We start from the raw sequence: 20,072 nt of genomic DNA, 5'->3' as shown, positions 1-20,072 counted from the left end.
GAGGTCAGAGTGGACGGAACCAGAGAAGAAGAGTGTAGACTGAGGTCAGAGTGGACGGAACCAGAGAAGAAGAGTGTAGACTGAGGTCAGAGTGGACGGAACCACAGAAGAAGAGTGTAGACTGAGGTCAGAGCGGACGGAACCAGAGAAGAAGAGTGTAGACTGAGGTCAGAGTGGACGGAACCAGAGAAGAAGAGTGTAGACTGAGGTCAGATTGGACGGAACCACAGAAGAAGAGTGTAGACTGAGGTCAGAGTGGACGGAACCACAGAAGAAGAGTGTAGACTGAGGTCAGAGCGGACGGAACCAGAGAAGAAGAGTGTAGACTGAGGTCAGAGTGGACGGAACCAGAGAAGAAGAGTGTAGACTGAGGTCAGAGCGGACGGAACCACAGAAGAAGAGTGTAGACTGAGGTCAGAGCGGACGGAACCACAGAAGAAGAGTGTAGACTGAGGTCAGAGCGGACGGAACCAGAGAAGAAGAGTGTAGACTGAGGTCAGAGTGGACGGAACCAGAGAAGAAGAGTGTAGACTGAGGTCAGAGTGGACGGAACCACAGAAGAAGAGTGTAGACTGAGGTCAGAGCGGACGGAACCAGAGAAGAAGAGTGTAGACTGAGGTCAGAGTGGACGGAACCAGAGAAGAAGAGTGTAGACTGAGGTCAGAGTGGACGGAACCACAGAAGAAGAGTGTAGACATGTGCTCCAGCAGCTCTTACTGGGACATTTTAAACTCTTTTACTGGTGTTTGTTCAGTAATAAACGCAGCAGCAACATTTTAGACCAACAGGGAACAGAATCACTCGTCTCTCAGCTCTTTATAGACAAAAGCTTCTGTTTTAGGATGTTTTTAGGAACTATTTTGCAGGTTATACGACTGAAACGATCTCAGCTGTCGAGTTTCTGTTGAAATCTTTTCATTTGAAGTGAATAAAGTTGGTGGCAGCACCAGAGGGGGCGCTACAGGCTGCTGTTAGTGGCTGTGATCCAGTAGAAGAAGCAGAAAAGGCAACAGCTGGCTCTGATTGGTTGGATTCCTGCACATCAGAGGGAGGCGCCGGTTTGAAGCCGTGAAGTTTGGACAGTTGCTGGGTAACAAGCAGCTGCCTGTGCTCCTGCTTGGCCCTGAGTTCTGCCTGCAGGCTCAGCTGCACAGGAACCACAGACAGCACCGCAGCTCTGGGACCGGGCCGGCTTCAGGCCGTGTAACCGGGTCAGTTTGCTCCTCAGGGCACTGAGCTGCAGCTCAGCGTTATTTTAACAAGCTGCTGCTTCTGTGACCCACAAACAGCCTCATCACTGAGTCCCTGCTGCTCTGACCCCCCCTGAAAGGCCTCTGTGCTGCCGTCTTTGTCTGTTAATCTGATTTAGAGTCAGTTGATCCTGATCGGGGGGGGGGGCAGAAGCTCAAACCTCCTTCAGGTCCTGTGGGAAACTAAAGCGCTGCTTCCCCAGTGGCTGACTTCCTGTTTACGTCATGTTGGGGGAGGGAAACGGGTCTGGACCCACATGGTTCCTGTGGGCAGACGTCAGGAAACATGTGGGTAACCGGTTCTGTCGGGCCGGTGCTGTCCAGCAGCGTCCCGCTGGCACCGGGTCTGGATCCCATCCAAAATATTCCCAAATGGGATAATCAAACGTCTGGATAACAGCAGGTTATTGTTTAGGTTCAGTCTTTGTTTGAAGTGATGACCTCTAACACACTCCTCTGTGCCCCCCCACAGGTGGCTTCGGGCTCAGGTGCCGGGTCGGCGCCGGGCTCCTCCTCCCGCCAGCAGCTCCGCCAGCGGATCACTCGAGTTAACCTCAGGGACTTCATCTTCTGTCTGGAGCAGGAGCGCAGCACAGCCCGGTCCCTGACGCTCTACAAGGCCCTGCTGAAGTGAGGAGGTCCTCCCGGTTCTGGTCCTCCCGATCCGATGCGTTCTGGTCCTCCAGGTTCTGGTCCTCCCGATGCGTTCTGGTCCTCCAGGTTCTGGTCCTCCCGATGCGTTCTGGTCCTCCAGGTTCTGGTCCTCCCGATGTGTTCTGGTCCTCCAGGTTCTGGTCCTCCCGATGCGTTCTGGTCCTCCAGGTTCTGGTCCTCCAGGTTCTGGTCCTCCCGATGCGTTCTGGTCCTCCAGGTTCTGGTCCTCCAGGTTCTGGTCCTCCCGATGCGTTCTGGTCCTCCCGATGCGTTCTGGTCCTCCAGGTTCTGGTCCTCCCGATGCGTTCTGGTCCTCCAGGTTCTGGTCCTCCAGGTTCTGGTCCTCCCGATGCGTTCTGGTCCTCCAGGTTCTGGTCCTCCCGATGCGTTCTGGTCCTCCAGGTTCTGGTCCTCCCGATGCGTTCTGGTCCTCCAGGTTCTGCTCCTCCCGGTTCTGCTCCTCCCGGTTCCGGTCCTCCCGGTTCTGCTCCTCCCGGTTCTGCTCCCCCAGCAGCACCTTTGGTCTCTCTCATGTCTCATGTCGGTCGGTCCAGAGTTAAAGGAGCACTCCCCCAGTCTGAATCGGACCTGGCAGGAAAACGCCTCGTTTTAGCCTCGTTTTTAGCGGTCAGAAAGCCGACGGGGAGCGAACGCATCGTCATGCTCCTCGCACCCTCAGAGCCGGCGGCAGGTTCACTTTTACTGATTCTGAGGCTGTGACGGTTGATCTTTGCGTCACGCTTTTTACCGCAGAGCGGCGCCGGGAGGCTCAGGCGGAGTGCTCCTTTAACGGCAGCAGCTGTGAGTTCTGATTGGCTGCCAGCGTCCTCGCCCCGCCTCCAGACTCCTGAACCGGTGCCTTCCTGGTGGACCTCTGCTGTCGGCGGGCGCCGCGGACGCCGGCCGCACTCGTTTGAGCGCCGTTACGTCATTTTAATGTGTGCGTGTTTTATTGTGTGTGTGATAATCATGTGATGCTCGGGAGGCGGAAAGCTTAAAGGAACAGTTCAACATTTACGGCTGAGAGTCTGCGGCCGATCAGCTGATAAAAACACCGATTAATGATTATTGAGAGGAGAGATTCAGCCTTATTGGTTTGTTTATTGAACAATTTCAAGTCATAAAAACACATAACCCCCCCCCCCCCCCAGATGAGCTTGTGATGTCTGATCATGTGACTCTCAGCAGAAGTCGTGTGGTACTGTCCCTTTAAGGAACACGTTGCAGTTTTTCGGTGGCAGGGAGCTGGCTCTCCGACGCACAGGAACTCACTCAGGCGCCACATTCCTGCAGCCTCCTCGCCTTCATCACGGCCGGCTGGACCCAAGCTCCGCTCCGATTGGTCGGCGACTGTCGGCAGATGAAATGCAGTCGGGCCTCGCAGATTTGAGGGTTTTTAACGCTTTAACTGTCATTTTTTTTGTTTGTATAACATTTAGCTGAACCCGCTAACCGCCGCCGAGCTGCAGAACTGAGCTCAGAATCCGGCTCCAGTCCATCTGCTGGAAGGACTCGATTTATGCGACTATTTATATTTCCTACGTTCTGTATTCAACCTGACGCTTTTCAGGCGATGCAATTTTACAGTCGTTTGTACCTTTTCAAAAAGAAATAAAGAAAATGATGAAGAAGCAGCTTCATGTGGAGTTCTGATGTGTTGTCATGGCGCCGCCTTCAAACGGCACGCCACGGCCCGGTAGGGGTCTGCTCCTCTCACACCTCACACAGTTACTGTGCATGTCAGGGCAGGACGGAGGGCGTGGAGGCTGCACGCCACGTGGCTTGGCGTGGAGGCTGCACGCCACGTGGCTTGGCGTGGAGGCTGCACGCCACCTGGCTTGGCGTGGAGGCTGCACGCCACCTGGCTTGGCGTGCAGCCTCCAGCGCCCTCACGGCAGAATTTACAGGTTTTTAATCAACACGTCTGTACAAACAACTCAAGGACACAACGCCAGAATGTGCAGTTTATAAAAGAGATAAATTATGTCCACGTAGAAAAAAACAGCAGTCAGTCTCTGCTGGTTCTGGTTCTGGTTCTGGTTCTGGTGTCAGTCCAGAGGCTCCTGTTTGATCCGGATCGGGGTGCTGGTGGCGGAGCGGCTGCGCCGCAGGTCGCGACACAGGACGTACTCGCTGAACTGCGACGAGTCGACGCCGCCGCCGCAGGACGCCCTCACGCTGAAACCCTTCTGGAAGAGACGCTCCAGGACCTGCGGGGACACATGGAGAACCAGGTGAGCTTAAACAACCGGTTCTGATAGAACCCAAAACATCCAGAATGGGAGAAATCGGTCTGAACGCGTGGAGCAAACCAAACCCGGAGCAGAAGTCTGCGAATTTTAATCTGGATTCTCACCTCCGACACTTAAACAGACACCTGAGGAACCCAAAGAGCTGGAGACGGAACCCAAAGAGCCTGCGTGAGCCAATCACAGAAGGTCCCTGACAAAGTTTGGACGAGTAGCGAAACAAGGACAGAACTACAGAACCAAAGAGCTGAGATGGAACCCAAAGAGCTAGAGATGGAACCCAAAGAGCTAGAGATGGAACCCAAAGAGCTGGAGACGGAACCAAAGAGCTGGAGACGGAACCAAAGAGCTGGAGACGGAACCCAAAGAGCTGGAGACGGAACCAAAGAGCTGGAGACGGAACCAAAGAGGTGGAGACGGAACCAAAGAGGTGGAGACGGAACCAAAGAGGTGGAGACGGAACCAAAGAGCTGGAGACGGAACCAAAGAGGTGGAGACGGAACCCAAAGAGCTGGAGACGGAACCAAAGAGCTGGAGACGGAACCCAAAGAGCTGGAGACGGAACCCAAAGAGCTGGAGACGGAACCAAAGAGCTGGAGACGGAACCAAAGAGGTGGAGACGGAACCAAAGAGGTGGAGACGGAACCAAAGAGGTGGAGACGGAACCAAAGAGCTGGAGACGGAACCCAAAGAGCTGAAGACGGAACCATAGAGCTGAAGATGGAACCAAAGAGCTGGAGACGGGAACCAAAGAGATGGAGACGGGAACCAAAGAGCTGGAGACGGAACCCAAAGAGCTGGAGACGGGAACCAAAGAGTTGGAGACGGAACCAAAGAGCTGGAGACGGAACCCAAAGAGCTGGAGACGGGAACCAAAGAGTTGGAGACGGAACCAAAGAGCTGGAGACGGAACCCAAAGAGCTGGAGACGGAACCCAAAGAGAACCATAGAGCTGAAGATGGAACCATAGAGCTGGAGACGGAACCCAAAGAGCTGGAGACGGAACCCAAAGAGCTGGAGACGGAACCCAAAGAGCTGGAGACGGAACCAAAGAGCTGGAGACGGAACCCAAAGAGCTGGAGACGGAACCCAAAGAGAACCATAGAGCTGAAGATGGAACCAAAGAGCTGGAGACGGGAACCAAAGAGCTGGAGACGGGAACCAAAGAGCTGGAGACGGAACCCAAAGAGCTGGAGACGGAACCCAAAGAGCTGGAGACGGAACCCAAAGAGCTGGAGACGGAACCCAAAGAGCTGGAGACGGAACCCAAAGAGCTGGAGACGGAACCCAAAGAGCTGGAGACGGAACCCAAAGAGCTGGAGACGGAACCCAAAGAGCTGGAGACGGAACCCAAAGAGCTGGAGACGGAACCCAAAGAGCTGGAGATGGAACCCAAAGAGCTGGAGACGGAACCAAAGAGCTGGAGACGGAACCAAAGAGCTGGAGACGGAACCCAAAGAGCTGGAGACGGAACCAAAGAGCTGGAGACGGAACCAAAGAGGTGGAGACGGAACCAAAGAGGTGGAGACGGAACCAAAGAGGTGGAGACGGAACCAAAGAGCTGGAGACGGAACCAAAGAGGTGGAGACGGAACCCAAAGAGCTGGAGACGGAACCAAAGAGCTGGAGACGGAACCCAAAGAGCTGGAGACGGAACCCAAAGAGCTGGAGACGGAACCAAAGAGCTGGAGACGGAACCAAAGAGGTGGAGACGGAACCAAAGAGGTGGAGACGGAACCAAAGAGGTGGAGACGGAACCCAAAGAGCTGAAGACGGAACCATAGAGCTGAAGATGGAACCAAAGAGCTGGAGACGGGAACCAAAGAGCTGGAGACGGGAACCAAAGAGCTGGAGACGGAACCCAAAGAGCTGGAGACGGGAACCAAAGAGTTGGAGACGGAACCAAAGAGCTGGAGACGGAACCCAAAGAGCTGGAGACGGGAACCAAAGAGTTGGAGACGGAACCAAAGAGCTGGAGACGGAACCCAAAGAGCTGGAGACGGAACCCAAAGAGAACCATAGAGCTGAAGATGGAACCATAGAGCTGGAGACGGAACCCAAAGAGCTGGAGACGGAACCCAAAGAGCTGGAGACGGAACCCAAAGAGCTGGAGACGGAACCAAAGAGCTGGAGACGGAACCCAAAGAGCTGGAGACGGAACCCAAAGAGAACCATAGAGCTGAAGATGGAACCAAAGAGCTGGAGACGGGAACCAAAGAGCTGGAGACGGGAACCAAAGAGCTGGAGACGGAACCCAAAGAGCTGGAGACGGAACCCAAAGAGCTGGAGACGGAACCCAAAGAGCTGGAGACGGAACCCAAAGAGCTGGAGACGGAACCCAAAGAGCTGGAGACGGAACCCAAAGAGCTGGAGACGGAACCCAAAGAGCTGGAGACGGAACCAAAGAGCTGGAGACGGAACCCAAAGAGTTGGAGACGGAACCCAAAGAGCTGGAGACGGAACCCAAAGAGCTGGAGACGGAACCCAAAGAGCTGGAGACGGAACCCAAAGAGCTGGAGACGGAACCCAAAGAGCTGGAGACGGAACCAAATAGCTGGAGACGGAACCCAAAGAGCTGGAGACGGAACCAAAGAGCTGGAGACGGAACCCAAAGAGTTGGAGACGGAACCAAAGAGCTGAAGATGGAACCAAAGAGTTGGAGATGGAACCCAAAGAGAACCAAAGAGCCGGAGACGGAACCGTAACCGGAGACGGAACCGTTCTGGCTCCATAATGGATGGGTTGAGCTGCTCAGTAAAATTACACATTTGATTGTTATGTTTATGCATTTATCAGATGCTTTTATCCAAAGCGACTTACAGGTAGGCAGGTAGGGTAAAGGGGTCTTGCCTAAGGACCCCTACTGGAGGTAATACCGTTCATGTAGGGGATTTGAACCCAGGTCTCCCACATGGAAGGTGGCAATCATACCACTACACTATCCAGTCCCGGTGATTGGTGATTAAAAAGGTTCTGCTTCTGTTGAGCAGACTGAAACAAACAGAATCTGTATTTTATAGTTTTTATGGCAGGTTAAAGAGCCCCTTCCTCCTAATCTGAGGGGAAACCTCAGCTCAGATATTATGGGATGGTCTCACTGGGTGAAAGATGTTTGAACGTATAAATGACATATTTAGAGGTAAAAGTCCAACTTCCTGTGAGCTGTTCGGACCTTCAGAACCACAGAGCCAAAGGTCGCAGCAAACCGACTCACTAAAGACAGAAATGGGGTCTTTAAGGCAGCCAGCGGCGTGTTCCGGCCCTTTAAGAGCGAGCTCACCTGCACAGAGTTCAGCCGGCAGTAGCCGTTGAGCGGAAAGCGGATGACGTGGGTCGGGTCCTGGTTCCAGCCGGCGTTCACAGAGTTGCACATCACGTCTCCGGTCTCGGGGAACACCTCCTCGATGAGAACCTTCTCCCCGCTCAGCGCGATCCTCTCGCCCAGGTCGGGCGTGACCCGCACCACCAGGCACTCGCAGGGCGCCGCCCGCTGGGCCTCGCGCTCCGCCTGCCAGCGCTCCAGCTCCCGGACCATCGGGGTCAGCTGGTAGTACCGGGCCTCCTCACACAGCTGGGGGAAGTCCTGGAGGGGGGGCAGAGATTGGTTACATTCTACCATGGATCAGCCGTGTGGGCGGGGCCTTTAAAGCCCTCCAATTAGCCCTGTGGGCGGGACCTTTAAAGCCCTCCAATTAGCCCTGTGGGAGGGGCCTTTAAAACCCTCCGATCAGCCGTGTGGGAGGGGCCTTTAAAACCCTCCGATCAGACGTGTGGGCAGGGCCTTTAAAACCCTCCGATCAGCCGTGTGGGCGGGGCCTTTAAAACCCTCCGATCAGACATATGGGCGGGGCCTTTAAAGCCCTCCAATTAGCCCTGTGGGCGGGGCCTTTAAAGCCCTCCGATCAGCCGTGTGGGCGGGGCCTTTAAAACCCTCCGATCAGACATATGGGCGGGGCCTTTAAAACCCTCCGATCAGCCGTGTGGGCGGGGCCTTTAAAACCCTCCGATCAGCCGTGTGGGCGGGGCCTTTAAAACCCTCCGATCAGACATATGGGCGGGGCCTTTAAAGCCCTCCAATTAGCCCTGTGGGCGGGGCCTTTAAAGCCCTCCGATCAGCCGTGTGGGCGGGGCCTTTAAAACCCTCCGATCAGACATATGGGCGGGGCCTTTAAAGCCCTCCAATTAGCCCTGTGGGAGGGGCCTTTAAAGCCCTCCGATCAGCCGTGTGGGCAGGGCCTTTAAAACCCTCCGATCAGCCGTGTGGGCGGGGCCTTTAAAACCCTCCGATCAGACGTGTGGGCGGGGCCTTTAAAACCCTCCGATCAGACATATGGGCGGGGCCTTTAAAGCCCTCCAATTAGCCCTGTGGGCGGGACCTTTAAAGCCCTCCAATTAGCCCTGTGGGCGGGGCCTTTAAAGCCCTCCAATTAGCCCTGTGGGCGGGACCTTTAAAGCCCTCCGATCAGCCGTGTGGGAGGGGCCTTTAAAACCCTCCGATCAGCCGTGTGGGTAGGTCATGTGACCCGTGTGTAGGTCATGTGACCCGTGTGCAGGTCATGTGACCCGTGTGCAGGTCATGTGACCCGTGTGCAGGTCATGTTACCCGTGTGCAGGTCATGTGACCCGTGTGTAGGTCATGTGACCCGTGTGCAGGTGACCCCCGTGGTCATGTGACCCGTGTGCAGGTCATGTGACCCGTGTGTAGGTCATGTGACCCGTGTGCAGGTGATGTGACCCGTGTGTAGGTCATGTGACCCGTGTGCAGGTCATGTGACCCGTGTGCAGGTCATGTGACCCGTGTGCAGGTGACCCCCGTGGTCATGTGACCCGTGTGCAGGTCATGTGACCCGTGTGTAGGTCATGTGACCCGTGTGCAGGTCATGTGACCCGTGTGCAGGTTATGTGACCCGTGTGCAGGTCATGTGACCCGTGTGTAGGTCATGTGACCCATGTGCAGGTCATGTGACCCGTGTGTAGGTCATGTGACCCATGTGCAGGTCATGTGACCCATGTGCAGGTCATGTGACCCGTGTGCAGGTGACCCCCGTGGTCATGTGACCCGTGTGCAGGTCATGTGACCCGTGTGCAGGTCATGTGACCCGTGTGCAGGTCATGTGACCCGTGTGTAGGTCATGTGACCCGTGTGCAGGTCATGTGACCCGTGTGCAGGTCATGTGACCCGTGTGCAGGTCATGTGACCCGTGTGTGCAGGTGACCCGTGTGCAGGTCATGTGACCCGTGTGCAGGTGACCCCCGTGGTCATGTGACCCGTGTGCAGGTCATGTGACCCATGTGCAGGTCATGTGACTCGTGTGTAGGTCATGTGACCCGTGTGCAGGTTATGTGACCCTTGTGCAGGTCATGTGACCCATGTGCAGGTCATGTGACCCGTGTGCAGGTCATGTGACCCATGTGCAGGTCATGTGACCCATGTGCAGGTCATGTGACCCATGTGCAGGTCATGTGACCCGTGTGCAGGTTATGTGACCCGTGTGCAGGTCATGTGACCCGTGTGTAGGTCATGTGACCCATGTGCAGGTCATGTGACCCGTGTGTAGGTCATGTGACCCATGTGCAGGTCATGTGACCCATGTGCAGGTCATGTGACCCGTGTGCAGGTCATGTGACCCGTGTGCAGGTGACCCCCGTGGTCATGTGACCCATGTGCAGGTCATGTGACCCGTGTGCAGGTCATGTGACCCGTGTGTAGGTCATGTGACCCGTGTGCAGGTCATGTGACCCGTGTGCAGGTCATGTGACCCGTGTGTAGGTCATGTGACCCGTGTGCAGGTCATGTGACCCGTGTGCAGGTCATGTGACCCGTGTGTAGGTCATGTGACCCATGTGCAGGTCATGTGACCCGTGTGCAGGTCATGTGACCCGTGTGCAGGTGACCCCCGTGGTCATGTGACCCGTGTGCAGGTCATGTGACCCGTGTGCAGGTCATGTGACCCGTGTGCAGGTGACCCCCGTGGTCATGTGACCCGTGTGCAGGTCATGTGACCCGTGTGCAGGTGGTCATGTGACCCGTGTGCAGGTCATGTGACCCGTGTGCAGGTCATGTGACCCATGTGCAGGTCATGTGACCCATGTGCAGGTCATGTGACCCGTGTGCAGGTGACCCCCGTGGTCATGTGACCCGTGTGCAGGTCATGTGACCCGTGTGCAGGTGGTCATGTGACCCGTGTGCAGGTGGTCATGTGACCCGTGTGCAGGTTACCTGTGGTCATGTGACCCGTGTGCAGGTCATGTGACCCGTGTGCAGGTTACCTGTGGTCATGTGACCCGTGTGCAGGTTACCTGTGGTCATGTGACCCGTGTGCAGGTTACCTGGAAGTCTTCGGGCAGCAGCAGCTTGCAGGTGCGCAGGAAGCTGAGGATGTAGCGGAAAATGTCTCCGTCTCTATCGATGAAGTAATGCTGCTTCAGGCTGTCCAGGACGATGGGCTCGGTGCCGTTGAACAGGCGCCCGATCCTGCACACACACACGTGCACACACACACGTGCACACGCACACGTGCACACGCACACACACAGAGATGAGCGTGCACGGCCAGAAACATCATTTCTGTACAGACTTCATGCAGAATTCATTTTCTCACAACTGGAAGCAGAAGGTTTCAACATCTGATTAAATCCAGAATCCAGCAGAAAATCAATGCATCAGAACCATGATCAGCTGATTGATCCGAGTCAGATCGATCTGAGGAGAAGTTTCGGGTTTTTGGTTGAACGTTTTAAACACTCCAGAACAGGTCCAGCTCAGAGCTTGGTTCTGTTTCTGCTGGACCTTCAGCGGGAGGATTTCTGACCTCAGGTCAGCTTTCAGAGTGACTCCATCCTGACCTCCACCCTTTAAAATACCTCCACCAGAACCAGTTTGTTCTGTTACCTCCCAGAACCAGCTCAGAGGAGAACCATCAGTCTACATGCTGCATTCACTGAACCCCAGACGTGGGAATTCTGAAGTCTTTTGGGTTTTTTTGTCATTAACAACAAACAACAGGAGCTCATAAAGGTCATAAAGGTTCAGTGTTTGGTGTTTTATTAGATCAAGAATAGCAAATTAGAGGTTTTTCCACCGAGTGATGACAGAAGTCTGTGTTCACAAAGGTTTTCATCATGAATCACCTGCTTCAGAGGTCATTAAATGTGACATATGGACATCACTGCATCTCCTAAAAGCAGCTGCTGTGAGCAGAGCTGCACAGATGTGGCTGAAATGCAGCTGTTGTTCTGCTCTCTGTGGTATTTTTCACTAAAACGTGTCACAGACGTTTCATTCAGGCCTCCGGACACGGTTGAGCTGTGGAAAACAAACGTTTCAGAGCGGTTTCACTCTGGATTTGGTCCAGGGCTCATTGTGATGATGTCATAATGCTGCGACACTGTTACAGTCAGAGTTTCCGTTTCTATGGAAACAGCTGGAGTTTAACCAGCAGGAACTAGTTCCCTTCAGCAGTTTGTTACTTTCACATGAAGCTTCCTCCTAAAGTGGGACACACCTGCCTGCTGTGACTCACCTGGACTCCGGGAACTTGGTGAGCGTCGCCAGGCTGCTGGTGTACATGTGCCCCCCCACATCGATGTGGACGGGCGCGTTGGCCTTGGTGAGCTGGGCCGGGGATGGGATGCCCTGAGGGGTCATGGGCGACACAGGTGAGCGGCTCAGAGACATCCTGGACAAGCTCCGCCCCTCCTGTCACAGGTGAGAACAGGTAACAACAGGTGAGAACAGGTAACAACAGGTAACAACAGGTGATAACAGGTAACAAAAGGTGAGAACAGGTAAGAACAGGTGAGAACAGGTAACAACAGGTGAGAACAGGTAACAAAAGGTGAGAATAGGTGAGAACAGGTAACAACTGGTGAGAAAAGGTAACAAAAGGTGAGAATAGGTGAGAACAGGTAACAACAGGTAAGAACAGGTGAGAACAGGTAACAAAAGGTGAGAATAGGTGAGAACAGGTAACAACAGGTAAGAACAGGTGAGAACAGGTAACAACAGGTGAGAACAGGTAACAACAGGTGAGAACAGGTAACAACAGGTGAGAACAGGTAACAACAGGTGAGAACAAGTAACAAAAGGTGAGAACAGGTAAGAACAGGTGAGAACAGGTAACAAAAGGTGAGAATAGGTGAGAACAGGTAACAACAGGTGAGAACAGGTAACAACAGGTGAGAACGGGTAACAAAAGGTGAGAATAGGTAACAGGTGAGAACAGGTAACAAAAGGTGAGAACAGGTAACAACAGGTGAGAATAGGTGAGTACAGGTAACAACAGGTAAGAACAGGTGAGAACAGGTAACAACAGGTGAGAACAGGTAACAACAGGTGAGAACAGGTAACAACAGGTGAGAACAGGTAACAACAGGTGAGAACAAGTAACAAAAGGTGAGAACAGGTAAGAACAGGTGAGAACAGGTAACAAAAGGTGAGAATAGGTGAGAACAGGTAACAACAGGTGAGAACAGGTAACAACAGGTGAGAACGGGTAACAAAAGGTGAGAATAGGTAACAGGTGAGAACAGGTAACAAAAGGTGAGAACAGGTAACAACAGGTGAGAACGGGTAACAAAAGGTGAGAATAGGTAACAGGTGAGAACAGGTAACAAAAGGTGAGAACAGGTAACAACAGGTGAGAACGGGTAACAAAAGGTGAGAACAGGTAACAACAGGTGAGAACAGGTAACAAAAGGTGAGAACAGGTAACAACAGGTGAGAACAGGTAACAAAAGGTGAGAACAGGTAACAACAGGTGAGAACGGGTAACAAAAGGTGAGAACAGGTAACAACAGGTGAGAACAGGTAACAAAAGGTGAGAACAGGTAACAACGGGTGAGAACAGGTAACAAAAGGTGAGAACAGGTAACAACAGGTGAGAACAGGTAACAAAAGGTGAGAACAGGTAACAAAAGGTGAGAACAGGTAACAACAGGTGAGAACAAGTAACAAAAGGTGAGAACAGGTAAGAACAGGTGAGAACAGGTAACAACAGGTGAGAACAGGTAACAAAAGGTGAGAACAGGTAACAACAGGTGAGAACAGGTAACAAAAGGTGAGAACAGGTAACAACAGGTGAGAACGGGTAACAAAAGGTGAGAATAGGTAACAGGTGAGAACAGGTAACAAAAGGTGAGAACAGGTAACAACAGGTGAGAACGGGTAACAAAAGGTGAGAATAGGTAACAGGTGAGAACAGGTAACAAAAGGTGAGAACAGGTAACAACATGTGAGAACGGGTAACAAAAGGTGAGAATAGGTAACAGGTGAGAACAGGTAACAAAAGGTGAGAACAGGTAACAACAGGTGAGAACGGGTAACAAAAGGTGAGAACAGGTAACAACAGGTGAGAACAGGTAACAAAAGGTGAGAACAGGTAACAACAGGTGAGAACGGGTAACAAAAGGTGAGAATAGGTAACAGGTGAGAACAGGTAACAAAAGGTGAGAACAGGTAACAACAGGTGAGAACGGGTAACAAAAGGTGAGAATAGGTAACAGGTGAGAACAGGTAACAAAAGGTGAGAACAGGTAACAACATGTGAGAACGGGTAACAAAAGGTGAGAATAGGTAACAACAGGTGAGAACAGGTAACAAAAGGTGAGAACAGGTAACAACAGGTGAGAACAGGTAACAACAGGTGAGAACAGGTAACAAAAGGTGAGAACAGGTAACAACAGGTGAGAACAGGTAACAAAAGGTGAGAACAGGTAACAACGGGTGAGAACAGGTAACAAAAGGTGAGAACAGGTAACAACAGGTGAGAACAGGTAACAAAAGGTGAGAACAGGTAACAACAGGTGAGAACAGGTAACAAAAGGTGAGAACAGGTAACAAAAGGTGAGAAGAGGTAACAAAAGGTGAGAACAGGTAACAACAGGTGAGAACAGGTAACAAAAGGTGAGAACAGGTAACAACAGGTGAGAACAGGTAACAACAGGTGAGAACAGGTAACAAAAGGTGAGAACAGGTAACAACAGGTGAGAACAGGTAACAAAAGGTGAGAACAGGTAACAACGGGTGAGAACAGGTAACAAAAGGTGAGAACAGGTAACAACAGGTGAGAACAGGTAACAAAAGGTGAGAACAGGTAACAACAGGTGAGAACAGGTAACAAAAGGTGAGAACAGGTAACAAAAGGTGAGAAGAGGTAACAAAAGGTGAGAACAGGTAACAACAGGTGAGAACAGGTAACAAAAGGTGAGAACAGGTAACAAAAGGTGAGAACAGGTAACAAAAGGTGAGAACAGGTAACAACGGGTGAGAACAGGTAACAACAGGTGAGAACAGGTAACAACAGGTGAGAACAGGTAACAAAAGGTGAGAACAGGTAACAAAAGGTGAGAACAGGTAACAACAGGTGAGAACAGGTAACAAAAGGTGAGAACAGGTAACAAAAGGTGAGAAGAGGTAACAAAAGGTGAGAACAGGTAACAACAGGTGAGAACAGGTAACAAAAGGTGAGAACAGGTAACAAAAGGTGAGAACAGGTAACAAAAGGTGAGAACAGGTAACAACGGGTGAGAACAGGTAACAAAAGGTGAGAACAGGTAACAACAGGTGAGAACAGGTAACAAAAGGTGAGAACAGGTAACAAAAGGTGAGAACAGGTAACAACAGGTGAGAACAGGTAACAACAGGTGAGAACAGGTGAGAACAGGTAACAACAGGTGAGAACAGGTGACTAAGATGAGCTCATTCACTTCATTTGATTCACATAAATGAAAGTTAGAATCTATCTCCAGCAGTTAAATTAAAACCTGTAACTTTGAGGATTTCTTCTACCTGATAAATGAAGAGTTTCAGTTTAAACTAAACCATAAACCAGCATTCAGGACCTGATCTGACCACATCTCATAGTTAGGGATGGCTCAGGTGAGTCTGAACTCAGGTGGACTCAGATGGACTCAGATGGACTCAGATGGACTCAGGTGGACTCAGATGGACTCAGGTGGACTCAGCTGGTCTCAGATGGTCTCAGCTGGTCTCAGATGGTCTCAGATGGACTCAGGTGGACTCAGATGGTCTCAGGTGGACTCAGATGGACTCAGGTGGACTCAGCTGGTCTCAGATGGTCTCAGATGGACTCAGGTGGACTCAGATGGTCTCAGGTGGACTCAGATGGACTCAGCTGGTCTCAGATGGTCTCAGATGGTCTCAGGTGGACTCAGGTGGACTCAGATGGTCTCAGATGGACTCAGGTGGACTCAGGTGGACTCAGATGGACTCAGATGGTCTCAGATGGACTCAGCTGGACTCAGCTGGACTCAGGTGGACTCAGATGGTCTCAGATGGTCTCAGATGGTCTCAGATGGACTCAGATGGACTCAGGTGGACTCAGATGGTCTCAGATGGACTCAGATGGTCTCAGGTGGACTCAGGTGGACTCAGGTGGACTCAGATGGACTCAGATGGTCTCAGATGGACTCAGCTGGACTCAGCTGGACTCAGGTGGACTCAGGTGGACTCAGATGGTCTCAGATGGACTCAGCTGGACTCAGGTGGACTCAGGTGGACTCAGGTGGACTCAGATGGACTCAGCTGGACTCAGATGGACTCAGATGGTCTCAGATGGACTCAGCTGGACTCAGATGGTCTCAGATGGACTCAGATGGTCTCAGATGGACTCAGGTGGACTCAGATGGACTCAGGTGGACTCAGATGGTCTCAGGTGGACTCAGATGGACTCAGATGGTCTCAGGTGGTCTCAGATGGTCTCAGATGGACTCAGGTGGACTCAGGTGGACTCAGGTGGACTCAGATGGTCTCAGATGGACTCAGCTGGACTCAGGTGGACTCAGGTGGACTCAGGTGGACTCAGGTGGACTCAGCTGGACTCAGATGGACTCAGATGGTCTCAGATGGACTCAGCTGGACTCAGATGGTCTCAGATGGACTCAGATGGTCTCAGATGGACTCAGGTGGACTCAGCTGGACTCAGCTGGACTCAGATGGACTCAGCTGGTCTCAGATGGTCTCAGATGGACTCAGATGGACTCAGATGGACTCAGATGGTCTCAGGTGGTCTCAGATGGACGCAGATGGACGCAGATGGACTCAGATGGACTCAGATGGTCTCAGATGGACTCAGATGGTCTCAGATGGACTCAGGTGGACTCAGATGGTCTCAGATGGACTCAGATGGTCTCAGATGGACTCAGGTGGACTCAGGTGGACTCAGGTGGACTCAGATGGACTCAGATGGTCTCAGATGGACTCAGCTGGACTCAGCTGGACTCAGGTGGACTCAGATGGTCTCAGATGGTCTCAGATGGTCTCAGATGGACTCAGATGGACTCAGGTGGACTCAGATGGACTCAGATGGTCTCAGGTGGTCTCAGATGGACTCAGGTGGACTCAGATGGACTCAGATGGTCTCAGATGGACTCAGCTGGACTCAGGTGGACTCAGGTGGACTCAGGTGGACTCAGGTGGACTCAGGTGGACTCAGATGGTCTCAGATGGACTCAGCTGGACTCAGGTGGACTCAGGTGGACTCAGATGGACTCAGATGGTCTCAGATGGACTCAGCTGGACTCAGATGGTCTCAGATGGACTCAGATGGTCTCAGATGGTCTCAGGTGGACTCAGATGGACTCAGGTGGACTCAGATGGTCTCAGGTGGACTCAGATGGACTCAGATGGTCTCAGGTGGTCTCAGATGGTCTCAGATGGACTCAGGTGGACTCAGGTGGACTCAGGTGGACTCAGATGGTCTCAGATGGACTCAGCTGGACTCAGGTGGACTCAGGTGGACTCAGGTGGACTCAGGTGGACTCAGCTGGACTCAGATGGACTCAGATGGTCTCAGATGGACTCAGCTGGACTCAGATGGTCTCAGATGGACTCAGATGGTCTCAGATGGACTCAGGTGGACTCAGCTGGACTCAGCTGGACTCAGATGGACTCAGCTGGTCTCAGATGGTCTCAGATGGACTCAGATGGACTCAGATGGTCTCAGATGGACTCAGATGGTCTCAGATGGACTCAGCTGGTCTCAGGTGGTCTCAGATGGTCTCAGATGGACTCAGATGGTCTCAGATGGACTCAGGTGGACTCAGATGGACTCAGGTGGACTCAGATGGTCTCAGATGGACTCAGCTGGACTCAGATGGTCTCAGATGGTCTCAGATGGTCTCAGCTGGACTCAGGTGGACTCAGATGGACTCAGGTGGACTCAGATGGACTCAGGTGGACTCAGATGGTCTCAGATGGACTCAGCTGGACTCAGATGGTCTCAGATGGTCTCAGATGGTCTCAGGTGGACTCAGGTGGACTCAGCTGGACTCAGATGGTTTCAGATGGACCGGGACCTCCCACAGAGGAGGTAACTGAGGGCAGCAGCAGCTCAGCAGCCTTTTCAGGGGGCAGAGACTCTGATGAAACACAGGGCCTGATGTCCTGGGGGGTTCTGTGATGTCCTGGGGGGTTCTGTGATGTCCTGGGGGGGTTCTGTGATGTCCTGGGGGGTTCTGGGATGTCCTGGGGGGGTTCTGGGATGTCCTGGGGGGTTCTGGGATGTCCTGGGGGGTTCTGTGATGTCCTGGGGGGTTCTGTGATGTCCTGGGGGGGTTCTGGGATGTCCTGGGGGGGTTCTGGGATGTCCTGGGGGGGTTCTGGGATGTCCTGGGGGGTTCTGGGATGTCCTGGGGGGGTTTACCCCCCCTCTCTCTGCAGTTCAACGGATCTTTGAAGCGTGAAAGGTGAACAGGAGGCTGCGGCTCCGTCTGTGCCCCGCGGCCCGCGTGCCACCCGAGGCCAAGGCGACCTGCTGCGCCCCGCCCCCCTGCCGCTCCCGCTGTGCACGCGCGTGCAGAAACACTGGTGCGTTCAAATGTCAGGAAACAACACCGTCTGTGCTGCCGATGCTGTACCGAGAGATCCAACTGTACTGAGCGAGTGCGCGCTCCCGCGGAAGGAGTAGACTCCCTTCCCAACAGAGATAACTATGTGCACGTGCCAGGTTCTGAACCGGCGTGTGTCCAGAACACGGAATGCGTTACTGCGCATCACCGGGAGCCCGTCTTCTCTCTGACGATCCGAACCGGAAAAACTTGCTGATTTTATGTGTCCACGCGCGACCTATGGACCAGACCGCGCGCACAAACACACGCATGTGGGGGTCACATTTGTATTTTTACATCTATCTCTGAAACTGGAGGAAACATCTGGAGAAGAACCACTTTCTGTGAAGGAACCAGGTCCGAACGCGCCAAGCCACGCTCCGGACTCCCTTAAAAAATCTGAATATTTAAGCTTTTTCTTTATAATCAAAGACACGAGGCAGGTTCAGTGTATCTTCACCTGATTTCAGATGTTTGAGACCTTTTAGTCAATTCGGTATACAATATGTATTTTCTAAATAATGAATCGCTTTCATAATCTTGTATTTCAACCATCCACCGGCGCGTATCTATCAGTAGGTTGAAGAGGTCATAAAAGGGTGAGTCACCAGAAAAAGTTCATTTTTGGTTGAAAAACGTCCTTTTTTGGAACAGTTGTTCCTGCCGATTTTTAGGCCACATCCTGTTATTACGTGAACAAATAAAGTTTTATTGTGTCGTTTCCATTTGTTCATTCTCACTGGTGTCGATTAAAAACTGATGTTTTTTAAGCGGAATCTGGCTCCATGTTGGGAGCCTCGAAGCTCGCTGAAACCCACAAGTAGGCGATCAAAAATCGAGTTTCTGTGGTAAACTTGCAGCACGTGTTCTGGTCTCACCTGAGAGGACACGGAGGACATGGAAAGCGGTGTCTGTGGCTCCGGAACCGGGCTGCTCCTCACCTCACGGACCGTCAGTCTGCGTCTCCGTGCTGCGGTGTGTGCGCGCGAAGCGGGGGGAGCCAAATAAGCCAGTCCGCGTCTCTCCCCCAGTATAAAGAGGAGGGCTGAAAGAGGAGAGAGGCCCGGGGCCCTTCAGACCCCCAGGGGCCAGGATTAGGGTGCAGTTGGGAGGGCGGTGAGAGCTTCTCCTCCACCCGGACCCGCGCGTTCAGCCGCGGCCGGAGGAGCGGATCCTGTCGGCCTGTCGGAGCGCTGCTTTCTGAGCGGAGACAGAAGCGAATCCTCCCGGTTCGGTGTGGCTGCGCTGTCTGCACATTCAACCCGTCAAACATCCCTCTGGCTCTGGGGCAGAATGGCGTCTTGCGTCATGCATTGTGCCCCCCCCCCCAGCAGCCTGCGGCTAAGTGAGCCATTTCAATTATTGCGCTCTGGTAGATGGAGGAGAGCCGCGAGGCTGCACCCAGAGCCGCTTCCCCCTGATCCTCTGCCGGCTGCAGAGAACCGGAACGGATCAGCCGAACTCCGCTCGCTTGGTCCACAGGAGCCATTTAGGGCTGCGGAGTCGTGCGCGGAGCCGTGCGTGTTGGATGTGACTCCTATCGGACACTGAAGCAGCTTTCAGACACGAGCTCCACCTGCGCCTCCTCACAGCTTCAGTTTGCGGCTCCTGCTCTGCGCCACTTTCCTCTGACAGCCGCAGATGTGCAGAGATGATGAGAAGTGCTGCTCACGCTCTTCCTCTTCCTCATCCTCTTCCTCATCCAAATCATTCAGCATGTGACCAACGCGCAGCCGGCGGCTCACACTCTGCTCCATAAACTCTGGACTCGTTTTTAGTTTTTAGAGGTAAAGAAGTTTTGTTTTTGTGAAGATGGAGCTGCTGCTGATGGATTCAATAACAAAAAACTGGTATCAGAAGTCAGATTTCCTATTAAACAAAAGATTTATTGGCTCATATTGTGTATAAATCCCTTCTTCCTGTTCCTGGGAGCAGATATCAGGGCGTCTGAGGTCACCAGCAGGTGTAAAACTCCCCAAAGAAAGTTCCTCATTTAACGAGCCGTTCTGATTTTCATTTCTAAAGTACGTCACTCCTTAAGTTGGCTCCGCCTCCTCTGCTAAGCCCCGCCC

The 20,072-nt window shown here is 52.8% G+C and overlaps 2 protein-coding genes across 4 annotated transcripts in view; one reads left to right on the top strand and one right to left on the bottom strand.

The window, feature by feature from the left end:
- Nucleotides 1–3,535, top strand: part of LOC140307778 (transcription initiation factor TFIID subunit 4-like) — a 23,605-nt gene extending 20,070 nt beyond the window's left edge. The window contains exons 15-16 of one of the 2 annotated variants that reach the window (XR_011915835.1): nt 1,723–2,291; nt 2,341–3,535. Coding sequence is in view for 1 of the 2 variants with exons in the window: in XM_072386783.1 (XP_072242884.1) it covers nt 1,723–1,884 (162 nt within the window). In the remaining variant the exon portion in view is untranslated. Of the gene's footprint in view, nt 1–1,722 lie in introns of both variants that reach the window. The other variant, XM_072386783.1, reaches the window with a different exon arrangement.
- Nucleotides 3,531–20,072, bottom strand: LOC140307781 (BTB/POZ domain-containing protein kctd15-like). Of its 2 annotated transcripts, none has more exons than XM_072386788.1 (5): nt 18,879–20,072; nt 11,676–11,851; nt 10,483–10,627; nt 7,433–7,735; nt 3,531–4,114 (listed from the first exon to the last, which is right to left on the bottom strand). In XM_072386788.1, exons 1-5 carry the CDS (start codon nt 18,897–18,899, stop codon nt 3,953–3,955), a joined length of 807 nt encoding a protein of 268 aa, XP_072242889.1. In that variant the 5' UTR covers nt 18,900–20,072; the 3' UTR covers nt 3,531–3,952. The 2 variants fall into 2 exon arrangements, with proteins under 2 accessions (XP_072242889.1, XP_072242890.1); XM_072386789.1 differs by lacking the exon at nt 18,879–20,072 and adding an exon at nt 14,995–15,612.

This window comes from Leuresthes tenuis, unplaced genomic scaffold, assembly GCF_036924035.1.
Source record: "Leuresthes tenuis unplaced genomic scaffold, fLeuTen1.0.hap1 SCAF_5, whole genome shotgun sequence".
Lineage (NCBI taxonomy): Eukaryota > Metazoa > Chordata > Actinopteri > Atheriniformes > Atherinopsidae > Leuresthes > Leuresthes tenuis.
This window is presented reverse-complemented; position numbering and strand designations above follow the sequence as displayed.